The sequence below is a fragment of the Wasmannia auropunctata genome, unplaced genomic scaffold, assembly GCF_000956235.1.
Source record: "Wasmannia auropunctata unplaced genomic scaffold, wasmannia.A_1.0 LD336046.1, whole genome shotgun sequence".
NCBI classification, from domain to species: Eukaryota; Metazoa; Arthropoda; class Insecta; order Hymenoptera; family Formicidae; genus Wasmannia; species Wasmannia auropunctata.
In genome coordinates, this window is record NW_012026844.1 from 1,025,172 (window position 1) to 1,049,190 (window position 24,019).

Sequence of the window (24,019 nt, forward strand, 5' to 3'; positions counted from 1 at the left end):
CGAATAAATATCACGTTAAATATGTGCATTGTCTGCAAAATATCGTCTCTCTCTTTTCCCTTGCGACCGCGCGAGCGTAATTATATACGAACACTGGGGAGATTGTACGTATTAATATAATGATACAACGGGCCGAGAACGTATAGTACAGTTTCGGCGGTGCGCCAAATTTGCACGGCGCACATTCGATCTTTCTGGCACTTATAGATTAAATCGCCTGGCTTGCGACTCGCGAACTCGTTTATGTTTCTCTTTATGTTTCTCTTCTGTCGCGCGTCGCGATGGTCGCATAATTAATTATACCATAGATACGTAATGAAAAATTATTCGTGTAATCGCAATCGTCTGGGGGGGAGGCGGGGAGCAGTTCTTCTTATACTTTTTATACACAGACTGCAGGCTTAAAGGTAGGTACTTGGAGAACTCTCGCGTGTCAATAGATAGAGTAAGGGATTCGTCGCGGCGACAATTGAATTTCCCGATTTCTTCCTTTTTTTGACTCAAGAATAACAAAGAAGAACGGAATGCATTCAATTTCACCGTGTGTTGCGGAATATAATGGAATATAATATTGGAAGACTAGGCGTCTTCGTGAGGCGATTCTGTTCGATATTCGATTACAACTTCGCGGTATCTCTAACACACTTAGCTCGATCAGCGAATGTGTTGTTTCAAGCTTATTCGATAAAGTTTCCAGTTAAGTGGCTGCAGGAAACTCATACACAGACGTACACATCGATAGAAAATAACGTAAAAGTACAGATAAACGTACGTATGCATACGTACACAAGGAATTACCGAAATTACCGCGCCGCGTTGCGATCATTTTTTCTTTCAGCCAGCTGTCGTCACGTCTTTAAAGCTTCCGAGGTCATTCATTCGTTCATTAGGATCGATTCACAAGTGAAAATATTCTTTAACGATATACTCACGATAACGGTTCTTTCGTGCTAGCTTACAGGGGAATGAGTTTATCTAAATTATAATTATATATTATATATCTCGATAGAGGGATGCCGTTCGTAATGATAGCAATAAAAAATTATACCGGCAAACCGTTTGTGTGAGATATTGTCACCATAGTATACACATCAATTGAACTGAAAAATTTTCATTATTAATTCGCTTATTTATTATATCTTATCTGTGATCAATAATTATAATCTTTTATATCTTATTTATTTCCTTCAGATATAATATATGTATATATCGGTAGTAGCTCGATGTGTTCATAAAATTTGGTCAGACTCTTTTTATGCCTCTTAACATCACGATATGCTGTCTAGTATTTGTACGACGTGTAATTTACTTTGTAATTGAGAATAACTCTGAGATAACTGACATCAACGTTTACTCGGTCTCATTAGAACTTTAGATAATAATCGCGCAAAGTGCCCGAAACTGTTCGTATTTTCATAGTCCACTGTCCAGCTAACGTATTGTCTATTACGTAACAAGTTTGCATAATCATCTCTCGGCTTACTGTAACGATAATGATTATCCGGGGATTATCAGAATCGCGTATCGATTCCCCTTATCAAAATCCGCCTCATTAATTGTAAATTCGATCAGGTTATCGTCGATAAAATTCTTACGTCAAAACATGAAATGTCAGAAGCTCAGGATCTTATAGATTTAGCGATACATTCTTAGTAGCTTGTTGATAATTATCTCATTGAATCAACGTAGGTACAGCGTCTGATACAGCGAGCCACATACAAAATATGCCAAATCGCACTGATTAACATCCGAGAAGCAACATGATATTCCTGCAATTTTCTCTCGGCATAAACTGTTCACTGAATTATCGTTTAGGATTCGCGTGCAACGAGGGAGGTAAAAGATACAGTCGGGAGATCTCTAAAACCACGGGGATGCAGCACATTCTCCTTCCGAGGATACTACAGCATGCGCACCGTCGTGCGGCACACGGTGGTGTTGCTCTCGAAAGAACGTTCGCTCAACAAGCCCTCAACGTTGCGGCAAAAAGCTAAGCTAAGTAAGTCCTGGGATTAGCCTTCGAGATTCCCGCCGGGCCGTCTCCCTTGGTGGAGCACGACGACCATGCCTCCTCGGCCAGGCTGCCGTATCTCTGCACACCCGGGAAGGGCGGCCCGGAGCTCTGCGGCGAGTAGTAGCCGCCCTGCAGCTGCTGATAGTAATTGCCGCCGGACTGCTGCTGGTACGGCTGGTACTGATCGCCGCCGGTCGTCAGGACGTTGCTGTAGCCCGAGTACGAGCCGTACTGGGACGACGAGTACGAGGAGGAGGAGTAACCGCGTTCGCTCAGGCTGCGGTAAGGCCCCGAATGATGGGGCCTACCCTCCTGTCAGACCGGGGTGCTGACCGCGGCGGAGCTTATGTACTCGATGTCGCCGATGCTTTTCACCCGCCGATGCCGCTTACCGCTACCGGTCGACATCGGCCGCGGCGGGAGCTGCGGCGGCGGCGGCGAGTTGCTGCGAACGCTGCTGCTCATGTATTGGCTGGCGAGGCTCCCGGTGTCCGAGGACGACGACGGTGACGCCTTCTCGCTTCTAGGCCGGAGACCGAACGCCCTGCTCAGGGATCCCTGCGAAAAGATGTGTCCCGATTAATAAAAGGATTGTGACTTGTAAGATCTGCTTAGGCGGTGGATCTCGACTTTCCGGAGAGGTCGAAGCTACGAGCAAACGAGCGACCGGGAGATGCCCAAGTGTTAATAGAATCGATTCAGATAACGCGAAAGAGTGAGTGACGTTCTAAAGAAAATTTTTAAAAGATGTCCGAAAAATAAAAAATTTTTTCTTAAACGTTTCTTACAAGTTATTTAAGTTTTTGCGTTGCTGAATTGAAATTACTGATTGTGAGCTGAGTGAAAAGAAACTGCGAAGCATAGAGAGAAATTTAGATAGCAGCTTAAGTTGTCAAGAAGTTAGATGTTTTTTTTTTTCATTTTAGAAGAAATACTAATATTTCCTTTGAGTATTTAATTATTATTTAACCTATTAAATGTAACGAAACGTCTTGCTGTTTGTGATGCTTGCGCAAAAGTGAAATATCACTATCTAAATTTCGCTATGACACTCGCTGTATCTATAATAAGAGGATCAACGAACATGAGACAGAGATTTGGGATTCACTGGGTAGCAGAGTGATTCTTGCAGAATGATTAAAAGCAGTAGATATATAGATGGGATGCACGTGCTACGAGAGACAAAGAGGAAGGCCCGCGCCGTTTTTACTTCGTCGTTTTGCGGCAGGTGCGCGCCGGCAATCGGGCGGGCCCATCCTGATCGTCAATGATTCGAGTGGTGAGCACAGGATTAGTGGGAATGTGTGAGGGCCACACTACACGGACATATATAAGTACGTACTTGAATGTATATTTAGTGGCGCATACCTGTGAGCTCCTCCACGACAACTAGCAAAAAAAAGGATGAAATAAGGTCGATTAAGAATCCACACACGCTGAATTTCCACATTGATATCGTCAGTTTATATTTACACAATCGATATTATGACGGGCGGCCGCGGGTCTTACCGCGCGGCGGCCCATTTGCAATCATAAATAATGGCCCGCTATAAATACGAACGTCTGCTACGTAATTCGAGCTGCATAATGCATAATTTTAATCGCTACTCGCTATAAAGGTGGTACCTGAAGACACGGGACACTCTGCTTACATACATGAGGAGGACACGTGTTTGGCTAACGTTATATATATGCTCGTTATATACAGTGTTTACAGTGTGGCATTACGCGTACGTCGGTGTACCTTTAGCGCTGAGAATAGGGTATAATCGCGGGATTAGAGGACGCGCAATTTCACGACGGCTCTCTGCATCGGATAATATCTCGATAGTCTCCTGAATATTTTGTTAGTTAATCACCTTCCTCTCCGATATCTCCGATTGATTTTATTGCGCCGCAGAATATGGAGAAACGAACAATTGTGACCCAATTCCCGCGGCAGCTCATAAATAAATTGCAATTTAATTAATAAAATAGTTATTAATTTGATTAATAACTTAATAATTCCATTAAGAACTTTGTGAAAAGCGAAAAATATTTCCGCGTAAAAAAATAAAATCAATATTTCCGTAACATTTTCCGATTTATAACAAGATTTTAAATATTCATTTTTGTAATTGAAAAGTAAACCCGTTTTCTACCCGCGCAAGTATACATCCTTTTCTCAGCGCGGCAGATTGTCTGGCAATCTGATTGGGTTATAAAGACGGAAACAAGGTGTATAAATAGATGATGAAACACAAGAGGAAGTGTTTCCGCGATCTTTTTTGTTCCATTTTCTATAATTATGGATGATACGGCTGCAAGGCTTTTAGGCTTGTACTCCATCAGTCTTTTTCTCTTTTTACCTTACGAACGGTTTTCTAACGCTGATTCAATGGATCGATATTCGCGGGTTTCAGGCGCCTCGCGCTCGACCGGGCACAACGATAATTACTCGATTATTCCATAGTCTGTTATACAATCAGTCCTTTTGTTCGATTACTCCTTTGCTCGCATTTTCAGGGTCTGTGCAATCGAGATCGAGATCCATAGGAATCGTCCGTAGGATCTCAGCGAAGCGTTGCAGATTGTCGAGCAGGAGAGGTTGGTTCAATTAATTGCGCGGTGATCGAAAATTTGTCTGTTTCTCCGCCGCTTCGCCGAGATCGAGGATTTTCTTTTCCGAGCGAGGAAGCGTTCACACCGAGAGAAACGCTTCGTCGTTGCCGATACATTTGCCGATACTGATGATTTCCTATTTTACTTTTCCAGGAAAGGATACGGGCAATGAGTTTACGACTGATCGAGATATTAACTTGATTGTTGCGATTAGACACGTATGAAATTAATAATACATCATTTAAGAGTTTGATAGCATAACGCATTATACCAAATTTTTTTTGAAAAATTACAAAATTTGCTTGTAACAGTACTAAAAATTGATCACGATCAATTGCATACTCAATATGCCCTCGCAAAAACGTTTTCGCAAAATCTCCTGCAAATTCAAAAAACAAAAATAGTTAAATTAATATTAAAAGATTTGCCAAGTGTTAATAATTATATTGGAATCAATCTTCATAGATTATCAATTATCTAAGATTTTGCAAAAACATTTTGCTGCAATTGATCGTTTCGCACAGGCGAATTGATAGGCTCCGTAATAAGGATATATATGTTCTATGATATAGAACAGTATATAAAGAACTTTAAAGAATGAAACAATGGATATATATGTAATAAATACCGAACCTTTTTCAAGTAAAGAAGACTGCAGGTCTGCGACGATCCACAGGATGCAGGGACAATGATTAACGTTAGGTCGAGCTCATAGCTCACAGCATGAAAATTCTGTTATTCATTCTCGTCTCGTGAAACTTTTTGAACGAACTACGAAATTTTTTGAGCAAACAATTGAGATATTTTTTCATGTAGCAAACTGTATAATTACACAATTTTCATACAACGAATTTAAATTATTAATTTTTATAAACACATTGTAACATTCTATTTCATTGCTCGTGTTGTTTTATAAAATGTATAGAAAAATTTAATATTGCGATCCTACATAATTGATAAAAGAATATAATTTTTACTTGATACATTTAAAAAATAATACGTTGTATAATAATTTTTTTATAGTTATTATATGTAAATTTATATACGATATAAAAATTCAAATATAATAACTATAAAAAAATTATTGTACAATAATCATATATATAACTGTGTTTGTTTTTTAATAATGTTGAAAAGCTATAAAGCAATTTCGAAAGTGTTGTCGATCATAATTCGAATTATTTGTTTCCCTTTGACGAGAATCAGTAACGATTATTAGGGGGAAATATTTCGCTATAGAATGTTATGCGAGCGTCCTTAACTAAGCGATGCCATGCAGTCGTGCCAATAATTAATAAAAAATAAAGAGCTAATAGTCGCACAGATGAGATACATGAAAGTGAGCGTGGAAACGGGAGTAAATGATTGCACATAAATTGTGATTACGTTTAAAATGGAATAATGAATCCTGATGAGTTTCTGCATTTTTCAGCGTGTTTGCCTGTGTTATATAACCGATTATCGATTCATCCTATATTAATTACAATTTACCTAATTAATTGTTAATATGTCGAGGAAATAATACCGCAGAAAATAATAATTGATATTTCTTGATAGGCTTTAATATATTATTGGCATGAGATAGATGAATTAATATTAAATAACTTTATCGCAACGCAAATACAACATTATATCGTATTTCATACCGTTCCCAAGTCTTCTTTTAAAGATTGAAAGGAAGAAGAAATCTATTCATTTATGTAATCCTATTGAGACAAATATTAAGAATATCACATAAATATCATTTCTCTAAATATCAAATTTTCTACAATGCAATGATCATGATAAAAACAAGCATATAGGCTTAAAGAAGCAACTCGCCAAGAGATAAATCTCAAAGAGACGTATCTCGCACTATCCTTATCTCTTTCCAGGCTAAATAAAGAAAAATTAAATTATAAGAATGACTTGTCCGACTAATTATATCGCATAATTTAATCCAATATAATAGTTACAGTGTATAGTGTAACAATTTATGTATTCTTATAAAAGAAAAGAGAAGCATATATATATATATATATATATATATATAGGTATATATATATATATATGCAAGCTCGAGCTTTGTCGAGCTTATAAGTTTGAGCATAAGAGGCTACGTTTAAAAACGATACACGTTGAAAAATGATTACCTCGGCAATGATTAGATCGAATTAACGACATCCCTCGTTCGAAAGAGTTAAGGGAAGTGCAGGGGCAAGGCGGGGAGTGGCATCGAGTTCCTGGCGCGCTTGTACGCGGACCAGACCCTCGTTGAATCTAAACGGTACATTACCCTGAGGCTGGATCTGCGCCTGTCGACGGTGCCGGTGTGGTTCGCCGTCATGTGGAGGGCCGACAGCGAGCTCTGGTGATGCTGTAGATGCAGCGCCCTGCTTCCACGACCGAGACTACCGCCCGCGCTCGCGGTGCTCATCGGACGGCCACCCCCGCCGATGCTGTTCCTCGGGACCACCTCCAGCTGACTTCTACGCACACACGCACACCACCCTTTTCATGCACGCTTTCTTGCGTACACCTTGGCGTCCTTGACCGCCTGATATGCACATACCTCGGACACACACACACACACACACACACACGTGTGACACGTACTACAGCGAACCACTCTCTGAATCTCTGTATCTCTTTTTGTGAAACTTCTATTTCGATCCTTATGGCAAATTTTTGTCGAACTTCAGAACATTTATTCAACTAAGATTTTTACTCGTGTTTTTTTTATCCATTTGTACTTTCCATTAATTTTCCTGATTCTGATGACTGGATCGATAAATAGTGGCAGTGGCTCGTTGTAGGTGTCTGACGATAGAACGAGATCTATCTCATAATGAATATCTAGTTACAACATAAATATACATACACAAGCATTTTGTGCACCACCGATATAGAGTAATGTATAACGTTTTACTGGGCTGCCAATACGCCGAGGGTGGTCACCTAGGGTAGAACCAACCGAGACGCATTTCCAGCCACGCTAATCAGTTAACGAGAGTAAACATCAAACAATCAAAGATATATGTAAATATCAAAGTTGGCAAATCAGAAAAAGATAAAAGGAATCATAATGCAACTGTGGTGTGATTCCTGGCCAGAGAAACGTTCGGGGAGCCTCGTCAAAGGGGGGAGGGGCGATTGGAAAGACGAAAAGATTCTTACATATATTCTTAATAAAAAAAAGGGGTAATTAATAATATGATTCATTTAACAATTAGAAGTATGCTAAAAATCTTGCTCAAGGGTTGCTTACCTAATGGAAGGCGCTCTCTCCTTTCGGAGAGTCTTTCAAGTGTACAGAAGGGGGGTAGTGCGAGGGGGCGGGAGGGCCGAGGTATCTGACCAAGGATTACACCACGATCACTAAGATTAACATGTGCTGTACATAGCGCAGTGCAGTGCAGGCAGCAGCTGTGGGCTACGGCTCAGCTATGAGAAACATTACCGGTGGATCCGCGATCGAGTGGACTGCAGACCCAGCGAATCGCGCGCTGCAACCGTGCCGAGTACTTCAATGAAGTACTCCGGGCACGTTCCACTGGGTGGTAATCGCGTATGTTTGTATATGTACATTATATATATATATGTCGTATTTGTAACTGTATTCTGTATTTTACGTGTGTGTATGCCCGATATATCCAGGTATGGCATGTGTATTAAGACTACGAGTATCTCTTTGCGGCGCGCGCGTTCGACAATCGATCGATCGCGATCGTCGAGCGCGAGCGCGCTTTTGCTCTATCTATAACTCCAGATATATTAAGGGAGTCCACATTTCGGCTCGATTTTTAATTACGCGGTGTGCTTGCTTTACCCGATAAAAGCAACTCTCATTGGGGCCATTAGTAATTTTTAGCGCTGCTTGATGTCCACTTAACGTCGGTGAGAGATTTTTTACGGGAACTGTAAAAGTTCAAATGAATCCGGTCGAGTTGAATTCGCGATTAATTATCCGTGTGTTACAAGTACCATAGAATCCAAATGAAAATTCGTGTACTCCCTTCATATTTCCTTCATTTCCGAGTCGGTTTCCCGGAATATTTACAGCTTCCTCTCGAGATTCCTTAGCAATTACGTTAAAATTACGTTCTGTCGATTTACGAAAGCCTTTTGCGGAAGTTCACGGATATGTCTCTTACACGATATAACTAATTTTAACTCGTAGAAATTCTGGAAAAGTAACTGCCTATCGATTAACGGCGACTATACAGTAACAATTCTCTCTCTCTCTTTTCTTTCCGAGCTAATGCTACTTTATGACGCGAAACGCGAGTATCGACCGCACGCGATAAATAAGCGAGGAAACGCGCGCGCAGCTCCGCCGAAATTTTCCCGGCGATTCCGTTCCCGCGCGAAAGTTTCTCGAAGACGCTTTTTCTGCCGAGAGAAAGTGGAAAAAGCACTCCCGACTGTAACTTGCCCGCGCGCGCGCGTGCGCGAAACATTTCCTGTAAATAAATAATTGACTGATGCTCTTTGATGCTCTAGCGAAAGTCTCTACCGCTCTCGATCAAGACCGGGGATCGCGATCGAGTACGATCTACGACGCAGGTTCGACGATTTTTTAACTTTGGCCGCGTCGTCGCACGTGGATTGGACACCGTGAGGAGTCCGGCGTGACGTGTCGTTCGTTGCTTTACAACTTGCACCTGCCGCTTCCTGCCGTTTCGAGAATACGCCAACTTCGGTCGACATATGGCACGTGAATCGATCGGGGGATAAAGAATAAAACGAATCGTGCACGATTTCATCCCCCGTCATGTTACATTCCTGCCTTGAAGAGAAATCTCCTAAGAGCCTCTTCTTTTCCCTACATGGCGAACGTAAAAAAAAACTCAATTCCGTTTTATTGTCGTTCATCTATCGAGATCGTCCGCGATTGATTGAAGAATTGAGCGCGTCTCCTTCTTATATTCCTTCCGATCAACGCGTGATACGGTAAAAGGCAGTGGATAACGTTTCAATGAATAAATTCTTCGCACAGAAAAAGTTTAACAGTTTGAAAGTTTAACAAACGGTACTGATGCTCAATACTGGCCCAGTAAGTCCCTTTAATTTCGTAAACGAGCGGTATCCCACCCGGTAACGATATCTCCTACTCTATAGGCTTAAAAGGAATGTTCATTCTATTGCGTGACTCGACAAAAGATGTTTAGAGTGCGCGTCTCCTTCGACGTACAAAGCGCGGAGAAAGCGGGGTTTAATGCGACTTCGAGTGACTTCGAGAGGGTCTCGAAATTGACGATCGAATTCCCGAGGCGCTTCTAAGGAGATTCCTTCGAGGCGAGGAATGTCCGAACGCGGTTTCGTAGGTGCCAGTTAGTGTTCCGCAGACGTCGTCCCGTCTCGATGACGATGAGAACAACGACGACGTCATGCCGATTAGTGAGCGTTGTCCAGTGTCGCCTCTGGATGACAGTAGACTGAATACCTTGCTGGTAGAACGAGCGCTTCTAATTCGGCGGTGAGGTGTCGTCTAATCATATGCTTCGCCGGCGGTATACCCAAGGCGGTGGCCATGGTGTCGCCGGTGAACGACGGCTCCAATACAACCAGAGCACCGTGCACGCCCGAGTCTGTGGAAGAGTTTTTTTTTTGCTCGTTAAATATAAATGACATCGATAGTTCGCGTAAGTGTCGTCGGATTTAAAGGTGAAAGGTAAAAGGTCGATTTTTCAGTTTGCATATTCTGTGTAAATTCTTATTCTTAGAAGTGAGATATGTTGCAATCACACCGCAATAAAATCGGTTAAAAAGATGTAAAAACAAAAAAAAATATAAGAAGAAAATATTCTTATAATTATAATTAGGTATCAACATTTTTAACCGAATATGGTTGTCTTTACTTATTTAAATATTTTTACGTTTTTTTAGTAAATTTATATATTAAAATTTTGCAAACTGTAATCAATTATCATATATGGTATGTGATATTAGATTACAGCTTGCAAAAATCTTCGATTTTAATGAATATACAATTGATCTCTCCGAAGTACAATTCACCTTTCAAGTTCTCGGCGTATTCCGTGAGATCGATATTCCTCGCCCACCGAATGAACCTTTGATTCGTCCAGACCAAAGGATCTGTGTCAACTTGCTCGCATTGATGTCTCCTGACAGCTAGGGCCTACCACAGAAGCACAACGTCATCTCTTTGTTAGTAATATTCAACCGCAAAATTACATCGTTCGATTGATCTTCATAGAGAACTGATTATTCAGCCTTTATGTTCCTAATGAGCTCTTGTAATATTGCATTATTTCGATTTGCATCGTCCGCGGAAATTCACTCACCTGTCGATCGTAGTTCAGCATCCGCAGCAGGTGAATACCGTGAACGATGCTGGCCTGATGAAACTTCCTCGTGACTCCGAGCAGCTTCTCAAGCTCCTTCTTGCTTAGATGGTCGAGCATACGCGCGTCTACCATATTGGTGGCGAAACTCTCCGAATACTGGGCCAGGCCGAGATCCGGCAGCCACTCGGAGCTTACCCAGGTGTGACCGAGCTGAGCGATACAGGGATATCGAACGTGACTCGGGTGTCGATGTTCCTCGATGGCCAAACGCAGCTTCTTCCGGTGAAGTGGATGAGTTACGCCTAAACCGGCCTCCAGTTCGGCGTCACTCAGTTCAAGCAGAACCTAAAAATAGCGTCGCAATCATAAAAACTTAACTGATTCGTCAAGTATTTTAAATCAGGTGCGGTTCTGTAAATTGTTACTGTAAAGTGTTAAGATACAAAAAAGAAGACATGAACGGTATATAAATCTTTGGCACGATTAAGATCAATCATATATATACAGCCGAATCAAATATAACGATTAAAAAATCTCCCGATTTTATATGAATAAGTTTAAAACGTTTAAAGTTTGCTGCTGGAAATAGGTGATAAATCTTCTACCTTGCCCGATTTGACATTTTCAGCACATCGTGGACCATATTGCGGCATCCCGAGAGCCACCTCTAACCAGGCTAAAACGGTCGGGGCTCGCCATCGCTCCATGGGCACGGAGGCTGCCTCTCGGAGCAAACGAAGTTTCTCGGCGTAACCCTCCTCGGTGAGCGGCGACCACGATCGAAATGGATCAAAGCCGTCTGAGCCCTCGTTGCCGCCGCTGCCACCGCTGGAACTGTTTGCCGTCTTCCGATGTCGCGAACGGGCGAACACTCTGTCAGAGAGGAGAACATTGATCCATTCACATTAATGCAACAATTATATCCAACCGCAGAGAAATATCTGTTAATTTTTTTTATTTGTACGTCCTGTGCGTTAATGGTATAATTAAAAATGTTGATATTAGGTATACATATCCGTACCAAATTCGTGTTTTCCTTTTTTATGTAAGATTTACAATTTTTTACATCATTGTAATGTGTCAAAATATCATTTATATTCTGTTAGAAATTTCAATTATGCAAAGAGACATAATTTAATCTGGGAAATATAAATAGTAAATAAATATTTTTTATATAAATATATTCTGATCGATTCTATAAATATAAAATAATTAGAAATTAAATTTTTTGGTTATAGTGATAAACCTAATGCTTTCTGTGCCTCATATTGCCAGTTCGACGGGATAATGGAGCATTATACGAGGTCCCTATGCAACACTCTAAAGCAAAACAGCCATTCGGCACCATCCATCATTTAGGATAAAATCACATCGCGGATGTAAGTCTCATCGGTATACCGTCCGTAGTATCCAAGTGTAATGAAAAAGTCGATATGGTTCTTTTATATCCGGAAGAAAAGATTGTTTCACTTAGGAATATTATTATTTTACATGACAGTCTATTTTACGAGTTCATTTCTCTAGCGGCGCGGAGATCTGCATCGCTTCTCACTCCGTAACCGTTGTCGTAAAGTTGCAATTTCCCTTCTATCGTGTTATGAACTCATTTCGCTCGTTTGTACATTGTTAGGAGGTAAGACTTGCGTGGTAATCGCACACTTCGCCGAAGTAACACTAAGAGTCGTCAAAGTACAAAAATGTCGACCGGCGCGCCGGGTCTGTACTTACGTGCCGAGCGCGCGAGATTGTAAAATCAATGTGAACAAGTCGCGGCACTTTGTAAAACCGTTCACCGTCGCGCGAATAAATCGCTCGCTACACACAAGCCGTATGATTGTATGTACAACGTCCATGGAGTGGTCTCTCGTCGTCTCTCTAATGCTTATCTTTCCAATACTTTTTTGTTATGCCGCAGCTATTATTCGTGACCGCCGCGCATTGTGTTATATTTGTACATCACGTATAAATTATTTGCCGCGACACAAAACAATTATATTATATGTATTTTAACTCACATTTACGTGTAAAGTGTATCGCTCGTTGCCCCGGCGATAATTGCCGCTAAATGTTTGCGCAATGGACTAAACAAATCGATATTTCACTCAATTAATGCAGTAATTGGCATCACCGCGGGCAACGAGTGGAGGGGAGGGGGAGCGAGAGCGAAAATAATTACATAAGAAATAATTGTCTCTCCGAAAACTGAATTTATGCAATTTGCATGGCGAGAAGAGCGACAATTTGCGCAATCCGTATTGCGCGATAAAACGTTCAACGTTAACGGGACGGGCCTCCTTACCTTGAAATGGATCCCCATGTGCCGCCACGAGTGGCGGACGATCGCGAATGCGCGGCAGGTGCGACGACAGGTGGTGGCTGCTTGTTCCTCCTCGGCTCGGATTCCAGCGGGCTGGATAGCTGCTCGACCGATCGCGATAACGAGGAATTGTCCATGGACCTTGAAAACGCGTTCAGCGGCGACAGCGTGGGGCTGCAGTCTTTCGGTGTGGTCGCGGCTGGAAGTAGAAGATACGCGTGTATACCGTCGATTTCTGCAACGATCTGCCGAGCACTCGGTATACGGGAATAAGAAGAGCGATAGAAATAGTTTCGTAGAAATGTTATGTAAAATGAGATATGCGCGGAGGATATAAGCCCTACGTGTCAAATGGAAAACCGTCAACAAGTGAGTTACTGAACGATTGCATGTCGCGCGAACGTTACTTGTCAGGCATACGAAAAGATTTTTGTAAAAACAAATGTAACGAACAACAAAGAAAGAACGTGAATGATAAATTGTTAATAATAGGAGATGGTGAGTGAAATTAAAAATCGGGCCATCGACAAGCTGTTACTCATTCACGTTTCTTCGGACGCCGCTATCTCTTTTTTTTTTTTATACTGCACATGAAAATCGCGTTTCATGTGGCTTTTTCGTCAAGCGATATCCCGTCCCATAACACAGCGAATGGTAATCGATGCAAGTCACATAAAGAACACACAGCGCGTCGTGCAGCGATCCTGCTCGCGTGCAAAAAGTCCTTTTCGTGGGCATAGCTCGTTCTTGTCATCTCTGTCAGGTTTACGGTATGTGCATGCGCATGCATTCAGGCCATGTAGCAGGCAGGACTTGTATCGAGGACATCCTTGGGGGCCCTCGGTATCGGCTTAGGCTTTCACGCACCGAGAAAAACGATGATTTATTCGGTGAGCGCCCTCGATTCCTTTCGGTACCGCCATTCCACCATATTAAGACGCATGTTCACACACACGACACGCACACATACACGCGCATACCAAGAGATAAATGACTACAGGGTGACCAGAATACGATAGCGATCGCTTGATTTTTTCAGACTATTGTGAGGGCTTTAGAGATCCGTAAAAAAAAAGCATCGATGGATTCTCGGCTAGTTTACAAATATTTTGCAATTAATAATTATCTAAATGTCAAAAAACTGTCATGATCATTAATTCCTTCAACGTGTTCGCGATCGGCCACCGATCCAGTCACCCTTTCGCTGACGAAAGAAAATGTCGGGGGTTATCGTTTATAATCGGTCAGAGAGGAAAAGAGAAAAAGACGCATACATTGAGAAGCAGCAGTGACGATTCGGGTTACAACAGGACAGGGTAGGCAGGGAGTGAGCGCTGAGTGACGAAGGGAGATGACGACGATCCAGTGATTTATGCTCTTGGACACTTACATTGGTATATGTGGGGTGGTGCTACGGAGGATACCACGGAGATGCTGTCCATGTCGAGACCGCTGCCCTCGACCGTAATTGTCGGCGTGCCTGCGCGGAAATATATATAAAGGACATCAATTTTACAGTAAAGGGAGGAAGTGCGGGTTCAGGTGTCGACGGGGCCCGGCACGAGCCTCTCTCGCATCACATTGTGCTGTGGGGGGGCTGTCAAGAACGAGCTTCCCTCGAGGTCGCCGCTATTGACGAGCTTGTGTTCTTTATGTCGCGGCGCCCTTACTGGGGATGACGACGGCGACGACGGAGCTAATGCCCATCGTTCGCCACCGAAAGTGGAACACGTCGCGATGTTGGTGCAAAGAAAGTGCAAAGTAACTTGACGCTTTGACTTTTTGCACGGGATAACGGACGCGGCCATTAGCGAAAATTTCTATCTGACTAATAGAGAAAGTTTTAATTGATTATTTTACACTTGGAATGTTTAATTGGCTAATTAATTTTTAATTCCCCCCCCCGCATTATTAACTGCGTGACAAATTCGAAAGGGCTTATTATCGGTTTACGTAAGATTATTGTGAGGTTTATTAATTTGTTCTGCGCGTGCTCGATTTAATTAACAATGTTCATGCACCAATTAATAATAATTGTATAACTATATATATACATGTATACACATATACACACATATTCATATTTATAAATATATATTATGTGTGTGATTTCATCATCAAAATCCTCTTGTTATTACAAAGTAGTTTTTCTAAGTAGTAAAGAAACGTTAAAAGATAGCCAGTGATCAGACGGTAATATCCTAGGTAAATGTTTAACTTGATAATGTAACTTTGCAAGAGTTCGGATAATCCTGAAACTTGAGCGTTCCTGCGCATCCTGAAGTGCATCTTTCGCGCTGAAAATCATGCACGCGCATCGTGCCCGAAACCCTCTCTTCGGTGACCGCGAATGTTTGCCGGTAATCCAATCGATCAAACCGTTTTGATGCAACGGCACGGCGATTGGCTGAATAATACATGAAGGAAGCGTGTGCTCGATTAGACCGCCAACACCTACGTTCGATTAACAGTCGTCAGACTGACGGTTTGCCGGTTGGACTATTTTTCAAACTGGTACTCAGCCGGATGCGCACTGGCACAATCCCTTCTGACTAGACGATTAATCTTGGGGCTCGTTGCAACTAAACGCCGGAGTCATTATCTCCTAAGCGGGTGTCACTCCGATTGTGATTAATAGTAACATCAGATAAACCGACGCTCCTCAAAAATTGTTCTTTCGTTGTCACACCGTTAATGATGAATTCTACTGTATAGAATCAGTGTTACTGCGCCGCTATTTATTATATTTTTTATAATGACACGAACGTTATATTTTCATTAATTAGAATTGAGAAGATCGTCTGCGTTGTACAAATTCAAGCATAAGTGCTTTAATTTTCTTATAATTAGATTTATGATGTAGACAAATCCACATACTTAAAATTAAAAATAAGAATAAGATAAGTTTTTGAAAAATGATATTGACTGATCAACGTGACATTAATCTTCATCTTATTGTTAAGCAATCAGGAATTAAATTCAGACTACACGTTGTACGATTTGAAATACTTGATAGACTTTATTCATAGAAACGCGTAAAGAAACGCTTGCGGAAAAGATTAGCTAAGGCGACTTTATATCACTGCAAAAGAGAAAGAGGATTTTGCACGTAGCAAAATCCTCTTTATGAGATACATTTTCTTTTTGCTCTTCTTCGTTTTCTGCACTTTCCTGTAAAACTCTTCTTCTCTCTTTTTCTTCCCCTTCCTCCCCACCCCACCCCTCCCCCATTCTCTGAGGATACTTTTTACTTCACAATATAGTTTCGCGGATAAAGCGGTGCAACTAAAAAAAATAAAAAAAAAAGAACTGGTCTAATTGCTACACCGAAGTGATTCTCACCGTCCGTCGTGGAATCCGAGAGATTTCCGCCGACGCTGGTCGCCCCGCCGCTCTCGCGATCGCTGGACCCGCGAACGCCGCTGTCCGCGCTGCAGCTACCGCGATCGCCGGCCTGGCCGCCGGAGGAGCCTCCCGCACCCGGGCCGCCACCCATGTTACCCACGGACATGCCGAGCTCGGTGGTGCCCAAGGGCGGCTGGGAGTTCACGTGGGGGATGAGGCCGCCGCCACCGCCGCCACCGCCGCCGCCGCCGCTGCTGCTGCCGGCTCCGGGTGTCGCGGCGCCGTTCACGCTGCCCCGCGGAAACGACACCAGGGACTCTTGATCGCTCAGGCAGATCCCGCCACCGCCGCCGCCGCGTTCCCCCAGCTGACGTTGCAGCTGCAACGATAGAGGTACGCTTTGAGACGTCGGTCCATTTTAGAACGGTCTCCGTCAACAAGAAATCCAAAAATATCGCTGGGCAAGGAAAATTGTCGCAAAATTCACATATTCTGACTAGATATTGGAATATCAAATTATTTAAATTTATATATGACTTTTAGTTACGAGAAAATTAATTTTTCTCCTTATATAATATCTTTAAATTGTAACAGTACATGTGCGAGATCGAGTCGATTCTGTCGAATTTCTTGGAAACCGCGCTGAAACGAACCCCGTCGATTTTAAACCCGTTTAGATCCGGAATAACGCGTGTGCGCTCGACGAGGGACTCGCTCACCTCTTTTATGGTCGCGTGTGCGTGCGAAAGGGCGGCTTCTTTGTCGGCCAAACTAGCCGCGAGGCTCAGGCTTCGATCGGCCTCGTCCCTCGCCGCCCTTAGAAGACTCCAGCGTTCCCTCTCCCGCTCCCGTTCGCGTTCCTCCGAAGGCATGCCGGCTCCTTGCTGCTGAAGACGTCCCAGGGTCGCCTCGTTCTCCCGCATCCGCTGCAATCAACGGTCAAAAGGACCATGTCCGGGCAGTAACTCCGCCCCCAAAACCTTCACCATCTACCATATAGTAGCATGCACGTGATTCTCGTGAAAATTGCGAGGAGCGCAGCAATCAAGCAAACAATTTTTATCTCTTCTTTTTGTTCAGACTTCAGTTTATTGCGCTTCGCGCAAAGTGGCTGGGAGACTAGAATGAATTTATAGAGACAAATACAGTTAAAACACAAATGAAAATGTTGTAGAAATTATGTACATTTTACTTGATCAGATCGCTACTATATATTGCGTTTGAGAAAGCACGATGCGCGTGAACGACACGACTTGCGGTTAAACACGATTTTAATACGCATGAGCGTTTCTTTTTCTACAAATAAGAAATAAACGTGCCGGAAAAAATGTTATTCCCCTTGTCGAAAGAAATAATTGTTTCAATATTGTAACAACGTCAATCAACCCCGTAAAATCAACATTGCAAAATCCGTTTGCGGAATACGGAATGAGTTAATAATTAATTGGAAGCCCCGACGGATCGCACGGAGGCACGAAGTAATGATCGATATTCGACGAAATAACTTTAGCCGCACCGGTGAGCGATGATTTCGTCGAAACAGTCGACGAACTAATAATGGCGGTGAGAGTAAATAGCCGCTGGGAATCAAATCGAATTCTAGAACAAATATTCGGTTGATATATTCACGAAAATGTCAATCGATGCTCGGCAAAACTGTTTCGCGCAGCGCGAATTATCTCGAGCGTCGCCCGGATTGGGAAACGGGCGAGTGAATCGCTCGAGACGTGATTCGGATCTCTTCGAAATGCGTGACACGGACTTTCATGATTGACATTCTCCACATCGATAATTTCATATCGCGTTGCAAGCATAATAATACTCGGTAAATACAATTGTACAATTAAATGAAATAATTGAGAGTATCGAATAAAATAATTAACAATTTTCAATGATAAAATCAACATTTAATATGAAATTATCTTAAACCACAGAGTTATTAATTTTCTGTAGCTGACTGTTATACTAAGACAAAACTAATAATACCTCTTATGTCAAGTTTGAAACTCTGAATTTTTCTGCTTTACGTAAGATTTTCGAATATGACATTCAATGTAATTAAAATTTAGTAAATAACGCTCAGGCAACTGCTTAGTCCCGACAAGATACTTTCGCGACTAAGCGAAGGGATAACTCGATCTTTTGCCCGCGAAGGGCAAGGCGCGATTATATTTTAGCGCGCGAACAGACATGACGTTTACCATCGGCTATTAGCCACTCCGTCGACGATATCGGCTACGGCAAAGTTAATCCACTTATCTCTACCTCGAGTGCAAGTAACTCTGTCGTACGTATAACAGGTGTTGCAGGAAAGTTTATCGGCTAAACTTTGGGGCAATACGGTTACTACAGGCGTTACGGATCATACGAGCGTCGGTTGTTAGACACATCGTAGCTCCTCAAAAAGTGTTGCCGAAGACGCAAAATTCTTCGTTGGATAAAGCGGTGTCTACAGTGAGACTTAAAATTTAAAAAAATTGATCAATTACAATCGATTATTTTTCTCACATGAGATGAACACTCGACTATGATTGATCAATTTTCTTAAATCTTAAGTCTTAAGGCTCATTGTAGACACCGCTTAATTGCGACTAAAAGTACGACTCGTCGCGCGTGAGAAGCATAAGAAATTCTAATGTTTTATTCTCACGTTGATTAAAAGATTATTGCTTAAATAGAAATTATTACGACGAGATAAATTATACAAAGTGTGTGCCGCTAATAATTATAATAATTTTAAGAGATAATAACGAGCACTTCATAAGCTTTGTAGGAATTAAAAGGAATTTAAGGGAATAATTTCTTGATTACTGAGCCTTGTGTGTGCGCATTCATTACGTTCCTCTATTATTATTTTAGCGCTGCGTTCATAAACATTCATAAAGCATTCGAGTATATTAAATTCCTTGAAAGCGGACTACTGTATATAAATGTGCGGATAATGTCTACAATTTCCCGTGGCAGCGCGTTGCAGAAGAAAAACCTAAGCAATTTGGAAGCTTCGACAAAGGGGAAGGGGAGGGAAGGGTAATTCCATCAGCGTTTCATAAGCGCATTGCCGGGCTATGACGTCGGATGATAAACAGGAAGGGCCGGGGGAAACACATCGTTTCGCTCGCAAAATCGAACAAAGGCGGACGGGCTGAAAGAGATAATACGCGAAAACGTAGATGTTCACGCACACAGTTCTCGCCCGGAGCCTTCTTTTAAATCGAATATTATAAGATGTCGAGGCACGGTAGAGCTTGGCAGAAATAAAAACTATTTGTTTAAAAATAGAAATCAATTTTATCTTCATCGTAGGAAGAATTTGGAACGCAGAGGTTTCAAGAAAATTAAATGGCAAAGCTGAATTAGAAGATTTCGTCACGAGTTATTTCAGAAGTTATTATTTCACAAAGTTATTTCATTGTAAACTATCGCTCGATGATATGAAGAAACAATCTTAAAGCATTTTTCTCCTGTTCATTCACGTGTACAGTCGCAGTCTCGTCAAGTAAGAGAAAATTGAAGACAACGCGAGATAGAAAATCGTAAGACGATGTACCAGACGTAGCAATATGTCGGCACTCGCCGAGAGATGAAGTGGATTATGCAGAAGGAGAAAGAGAGTACGGACGAGTGCAGAGAGAAGAGAGAGAGATAAAAGCGAAGGAAAATTGATGGCGCGTTTTATGGGGGGGGGAGGAAGGGAGACGGACCGTCGTAAAACGGGTGTATTCTTTCGGGATGATAAAGGCAACGCGAGAAGGAACCTGCGACGATGCATGTACCGCTGCTGTCGGTGACACTCAGTCTGATATTTTCATCAGGAACTTTCCTCCGGAGTAACGAAGTCATTTCTCAGATAAATGAGTAGCGAAATTTCAACTTTCGCGAGATCAAGTAGATAGTGCAACAAATGGAAGATCGTTCCGTGGTAAAACAAATATTGTACATGACGGTTATGCTGCTAAAAAAACTTTCGTGCGACTCGCACAAAAATGAAAATAATTAATATGAAAATATAATATTGTAAAAATAATTTTTAAACATTTTTATCTACATAGGTACGTGTTTAATCATTTTTTTTTTTTTATAAATGCGTATCATTTGCATAAATATGTTAAGACACATGTCGACATAACGAAATTTAGTTAAAGTTTTATGTAAATTTTTCATGTGTAGCAATTAGATTCATTCTCCTTGCGCATTAATTTTCTTTGTAACGCGCGTCGCACTCTCTTCGGCTTAATGCAACGCTGTTAGGTTTCCATTCCGGTGCGTTATAAAATTTTATCTTCTTGATATTCACGCAAAAAGGCACTAAGCGTACAAGAGCGCGGAATCTTATTAATTATTCGCAAGTTCTTTTGTTCGCGATACCATGCACTGCGTAATAACATTTTTATTAAAATACCAACATCACCACGACTAACATTACGATGCTTTTGATCTTCACCCAGCAATTTCGTTCGTCCGGGACAATGCTAATTGTTCTTGGTGCTCTTTACTCGCAAATTACGCTGTCTCAGCGACATCAAAAATGCTGCTGTCACAAATTGACAATTGACTAATCGCATTAATCTTTACAAACAATCGCTCGTTTCTGGATTGCTTATTCCTATTTAACGATTTTACCGATATCTAAAATAATTCTAATTATACATTATCAAAAAGAAACATTTTTTTTTATCTCACTAATTTCTCAGAAATCTAAACTTTTCCAAATTATGTGCGTAATATGACTTAATGTATAACATCCAATCATTCTTATTTTCTTAAATTATTATTTCTTCAAATATTAAATTGCGGATGTTTCTTATTTCATCTCTCAACGTTGCGTTCTAATTTCCGCTACTAATTTTATCGAAGACAAAGCGAGATTTGGCTTCTTGAATAATCCCGCGTCTGTGTACGCACCGTTTCACGTAGGCCTTCCGAGACACGAGAATACCGCTCTCGGGCCTCTCGAGAATCGAGGCTGAACCGAGTCATTGTTCCGGAGTTGATAACAATCGGTAGCGACAAAAGCTCACCACATTCCCTGTCTTTGTCTCGGCTCATCGTTACACATTGGCTTAAGACCAAACGGCCCCGTTATACCGCGGGGCAATCTTGATGCGCGATGCGCTCTCGAAGTCGGTCCTTAAGCCTATACTCCAGCGGTAATGGCTTCACCCACGATTTTCATTGTCGTATCTTATCTCGAGAGAAATTAGCTCGAGGCTAGATCTATTCGATATGTGACTACGAGTATCGGCGCATCAAACTTCACAAAATATATACATCTCTGTCGTAACGGGACACAGGTACAAGTTGCTAGTAACGAATGGGGCCTTTTTAAACAGTATAGCGAAGTTGAAAAAAGTCACACGTCCAATGCATCTGGTGCATCGCTCGCGGATGCCGTTGTTCATTTAACGGAATTGAAATAACTGCAGCGCCCGGCCATAACGGTCTCGGCAAAATGAGAAATTCCGGCAAGTTTAATGAAAGTATTTAACAGGCAAAATTGCTGCCGTGCACCCGGCACGGTGTCGCTCGCATCCGCGGATGCAACATGACGCCCTGAGAAAATTGAAGCATGGTCGGACGACAAAGTCAAGAGGCGTCTTTAGATCGCCGATAACTTTCCGTCACGATACGCGACAAATCTCTTTAACTTTTCTCATATTTTTTTAACGTTTAATACATATGGTGCCGCGGTCGTCTCCGCAACAACCTTTTTTTTTCACGCGCTGTGTGTTGCGCGGGTTAATGAAGTTTCAAGAACGAGCCAATTACTGATTAACTGCCCGCAGCGGTACCGATTGCGTATATAAAAGTTTTTTAACTACGTTCGTACAACGGCGGCTCTGGGAATCGCCGCTGTTGTGCGAACGGTGACCCTCCCGGGCTTTTTTTTTCCTACCCCGATATTTCCTCGTCGCTTCATAAAGACGCATTAGAGGCGAAATTAAAACCCGCCGCGGAGCCGGGTAGTTTCGTTACTCGCTCGTTTCGCGTTGTTCTCAATTTTCATTAGCCGGCCGCTTTAGCGGGCGGAAAATTTTGTTACGCTTTGATAGTTAAACCACTCGTTTGTTCGGATCGACAAGTTGTAACACATTTTCGGACGACATGCAGTTACGATAACGAGATGGGCGAAGTCAAGTGCCTCTCTCTCTCTGCTTCTCTCGCGGAGATTTCAAATCTCAGCAGAATTTGTTTTTAAAACGATATACAATATTATTAGTTCGATTTTACTTTCGCTGTCCTTTGTTGAGAGATTTGAAAAGGTTAGAAACTATTGACAGTGTCGCTAATGGATACTGTCACACGCTAGAAACAAAGTTGAACAGACGCGTCAACATCAAATAATTTCGTAAAATAGATATTTATAGAACCAAATTACCAAATGCTCTTTCTCTCTATTTCTTTTTCTCTCTTCGCCGCTTTTTTATGTCAACAGTCAGCAGTTAATACATACATCGTCCTGGAAAAAAGTAGTCCCTCCCGAATGCTATTTCAAGCCGTAATCAAATTTATAGGAGCGGACCATTCTAAAGTGAATGACCCTAAGCTAAGTCAACTAAATGTCTCTTATTTCGTTCGTCGCCCGTCTCACATACCGCTTGGCCGCTCACACTTCGTATAACCGATCCACCATTAACAAATACACCACGGATTTCTTTCTCTCGCAAAAATATTTTTACGCCGCGGTAATAAAAAGAAAAGCGAGGTAGGGAAGGAATTATAGCCGACATGGTGGCAATTTCGAAAGTTGAACGTTCATAAATATCGAGTGCGGCGGAACACTTCTCCCGATTCCAGCCATCACCTTTCTTAATTCATCGCCGTGGCGCCCATCGAAAATCGATCGTTCTCGTATGAGACATGCAAACTACGATCCGGGCGGGCATTAGAGTTACTTCCCGTCTGTTTATTACTGCTGTTCGTGGAATGTGAAAATGTCGCGATTAAACTTCCCAACATGAGTTACGTGATAAGTCTCGCGAACGCAAATGCGAGATGCGAAAGCTCGAGCAAAAGTTTTCCTTCGTAAGTTTGTTATAAATTGAAAATATTGTTTTTGGATATGGCGCCGATTATTATGAACGATAAAAGACCCATCCTTGGGTATTCTTGTCAGAGCTTGAAAGAAACGCGGAGATATCTTTTCCAATATTCTCAGTTCTAATAATTTTATCGAGATCTTCTATAAATCTGGTCATAACTGTCGCACACAAAAGAGATATTTTTCACTCTTTGAAAATAGATGTTCCTTTATCAACAGAATTTTTCAAACTAATATATTTCCACGGAATCCAAAGAGATACTATTATATTAAAATCGGCATTTAAATCTTCTATAAAGACAAAACGATTGCTTTTGATCATCTTCCTCGCGATAAGATGCCGCTTGTTTGCCGCACTTTTTATCATTTTACAACACTTTCCAGAGTCGCGGATAACAATTTTATTAAAAAAA

The 24,019-nt window shown here is 41.8% G+C and overlaps 1 protein-coding gene across 1 annotated transcript in view; it reads right to left on the reverse strand.

The window, feature by feature from the left end:
* Positions 1 to 1,083: 1,083 nt before the first annotated feature.
* The window catches only part of LOC105451750 (liprin-beta-2), a 55,414-nt gene continuing 32,478 nt past the window's right edge, over positions 1,084 to 24,019 (reverse strand). The window contains exons 6-17 of the mRNA XM_011692405.1: positions 17,287 to 17,493; positions 16,565 to 16,946; positions 14,613 to 14,702; positions 13,205 to 13,421; positions 11,511 to 11,778; positions 10,903 to 11,250; positions 10,613 to 10,736; positions 10,041 to 10,185; positions 6,891 to 7,083; positions 5,249 to 5,275; positions 3,383 to 3,403; positions 1,084 to 2,572 (exon numbers count right to left, since the gene is read on the reverse strand). Of these exons, the coding sequence (XP_011690707.1) occupies positions 2,330 to 2,572; positions 3,383 to 3,403; positions 5,249 to 5,275; positions 6,891 to 7,083; positions 10,041 to 10,185; positions 10,613 to 10,736; positions 10,903 to 11,250; positions 11,511 to 11,778; positions 13,205 to 13,421; positions 14,613 to 14,702; positions 16,565 to 16,946; positions 17,287 to 17,493 (2,265 nt within the window). The 3' untranslated portion in view covers positions 1,084 to 2,329. The remainder of the gene's footprint in view (positions 2,573 to 3,382; positions 3,404 to 5,248; positions 5,276 to 6,890; positions 7,084 to 10,040; positions 10,186 to 10,612; positions 10,737 to 10,902; positions 11,251 to 11,510; positions 11,779 to 13,204; positions 13,422 to 14,612; positions 14,703 to 16,564; positions 16,947 to 17,286; positions 17,494 to 24,019) is intronic.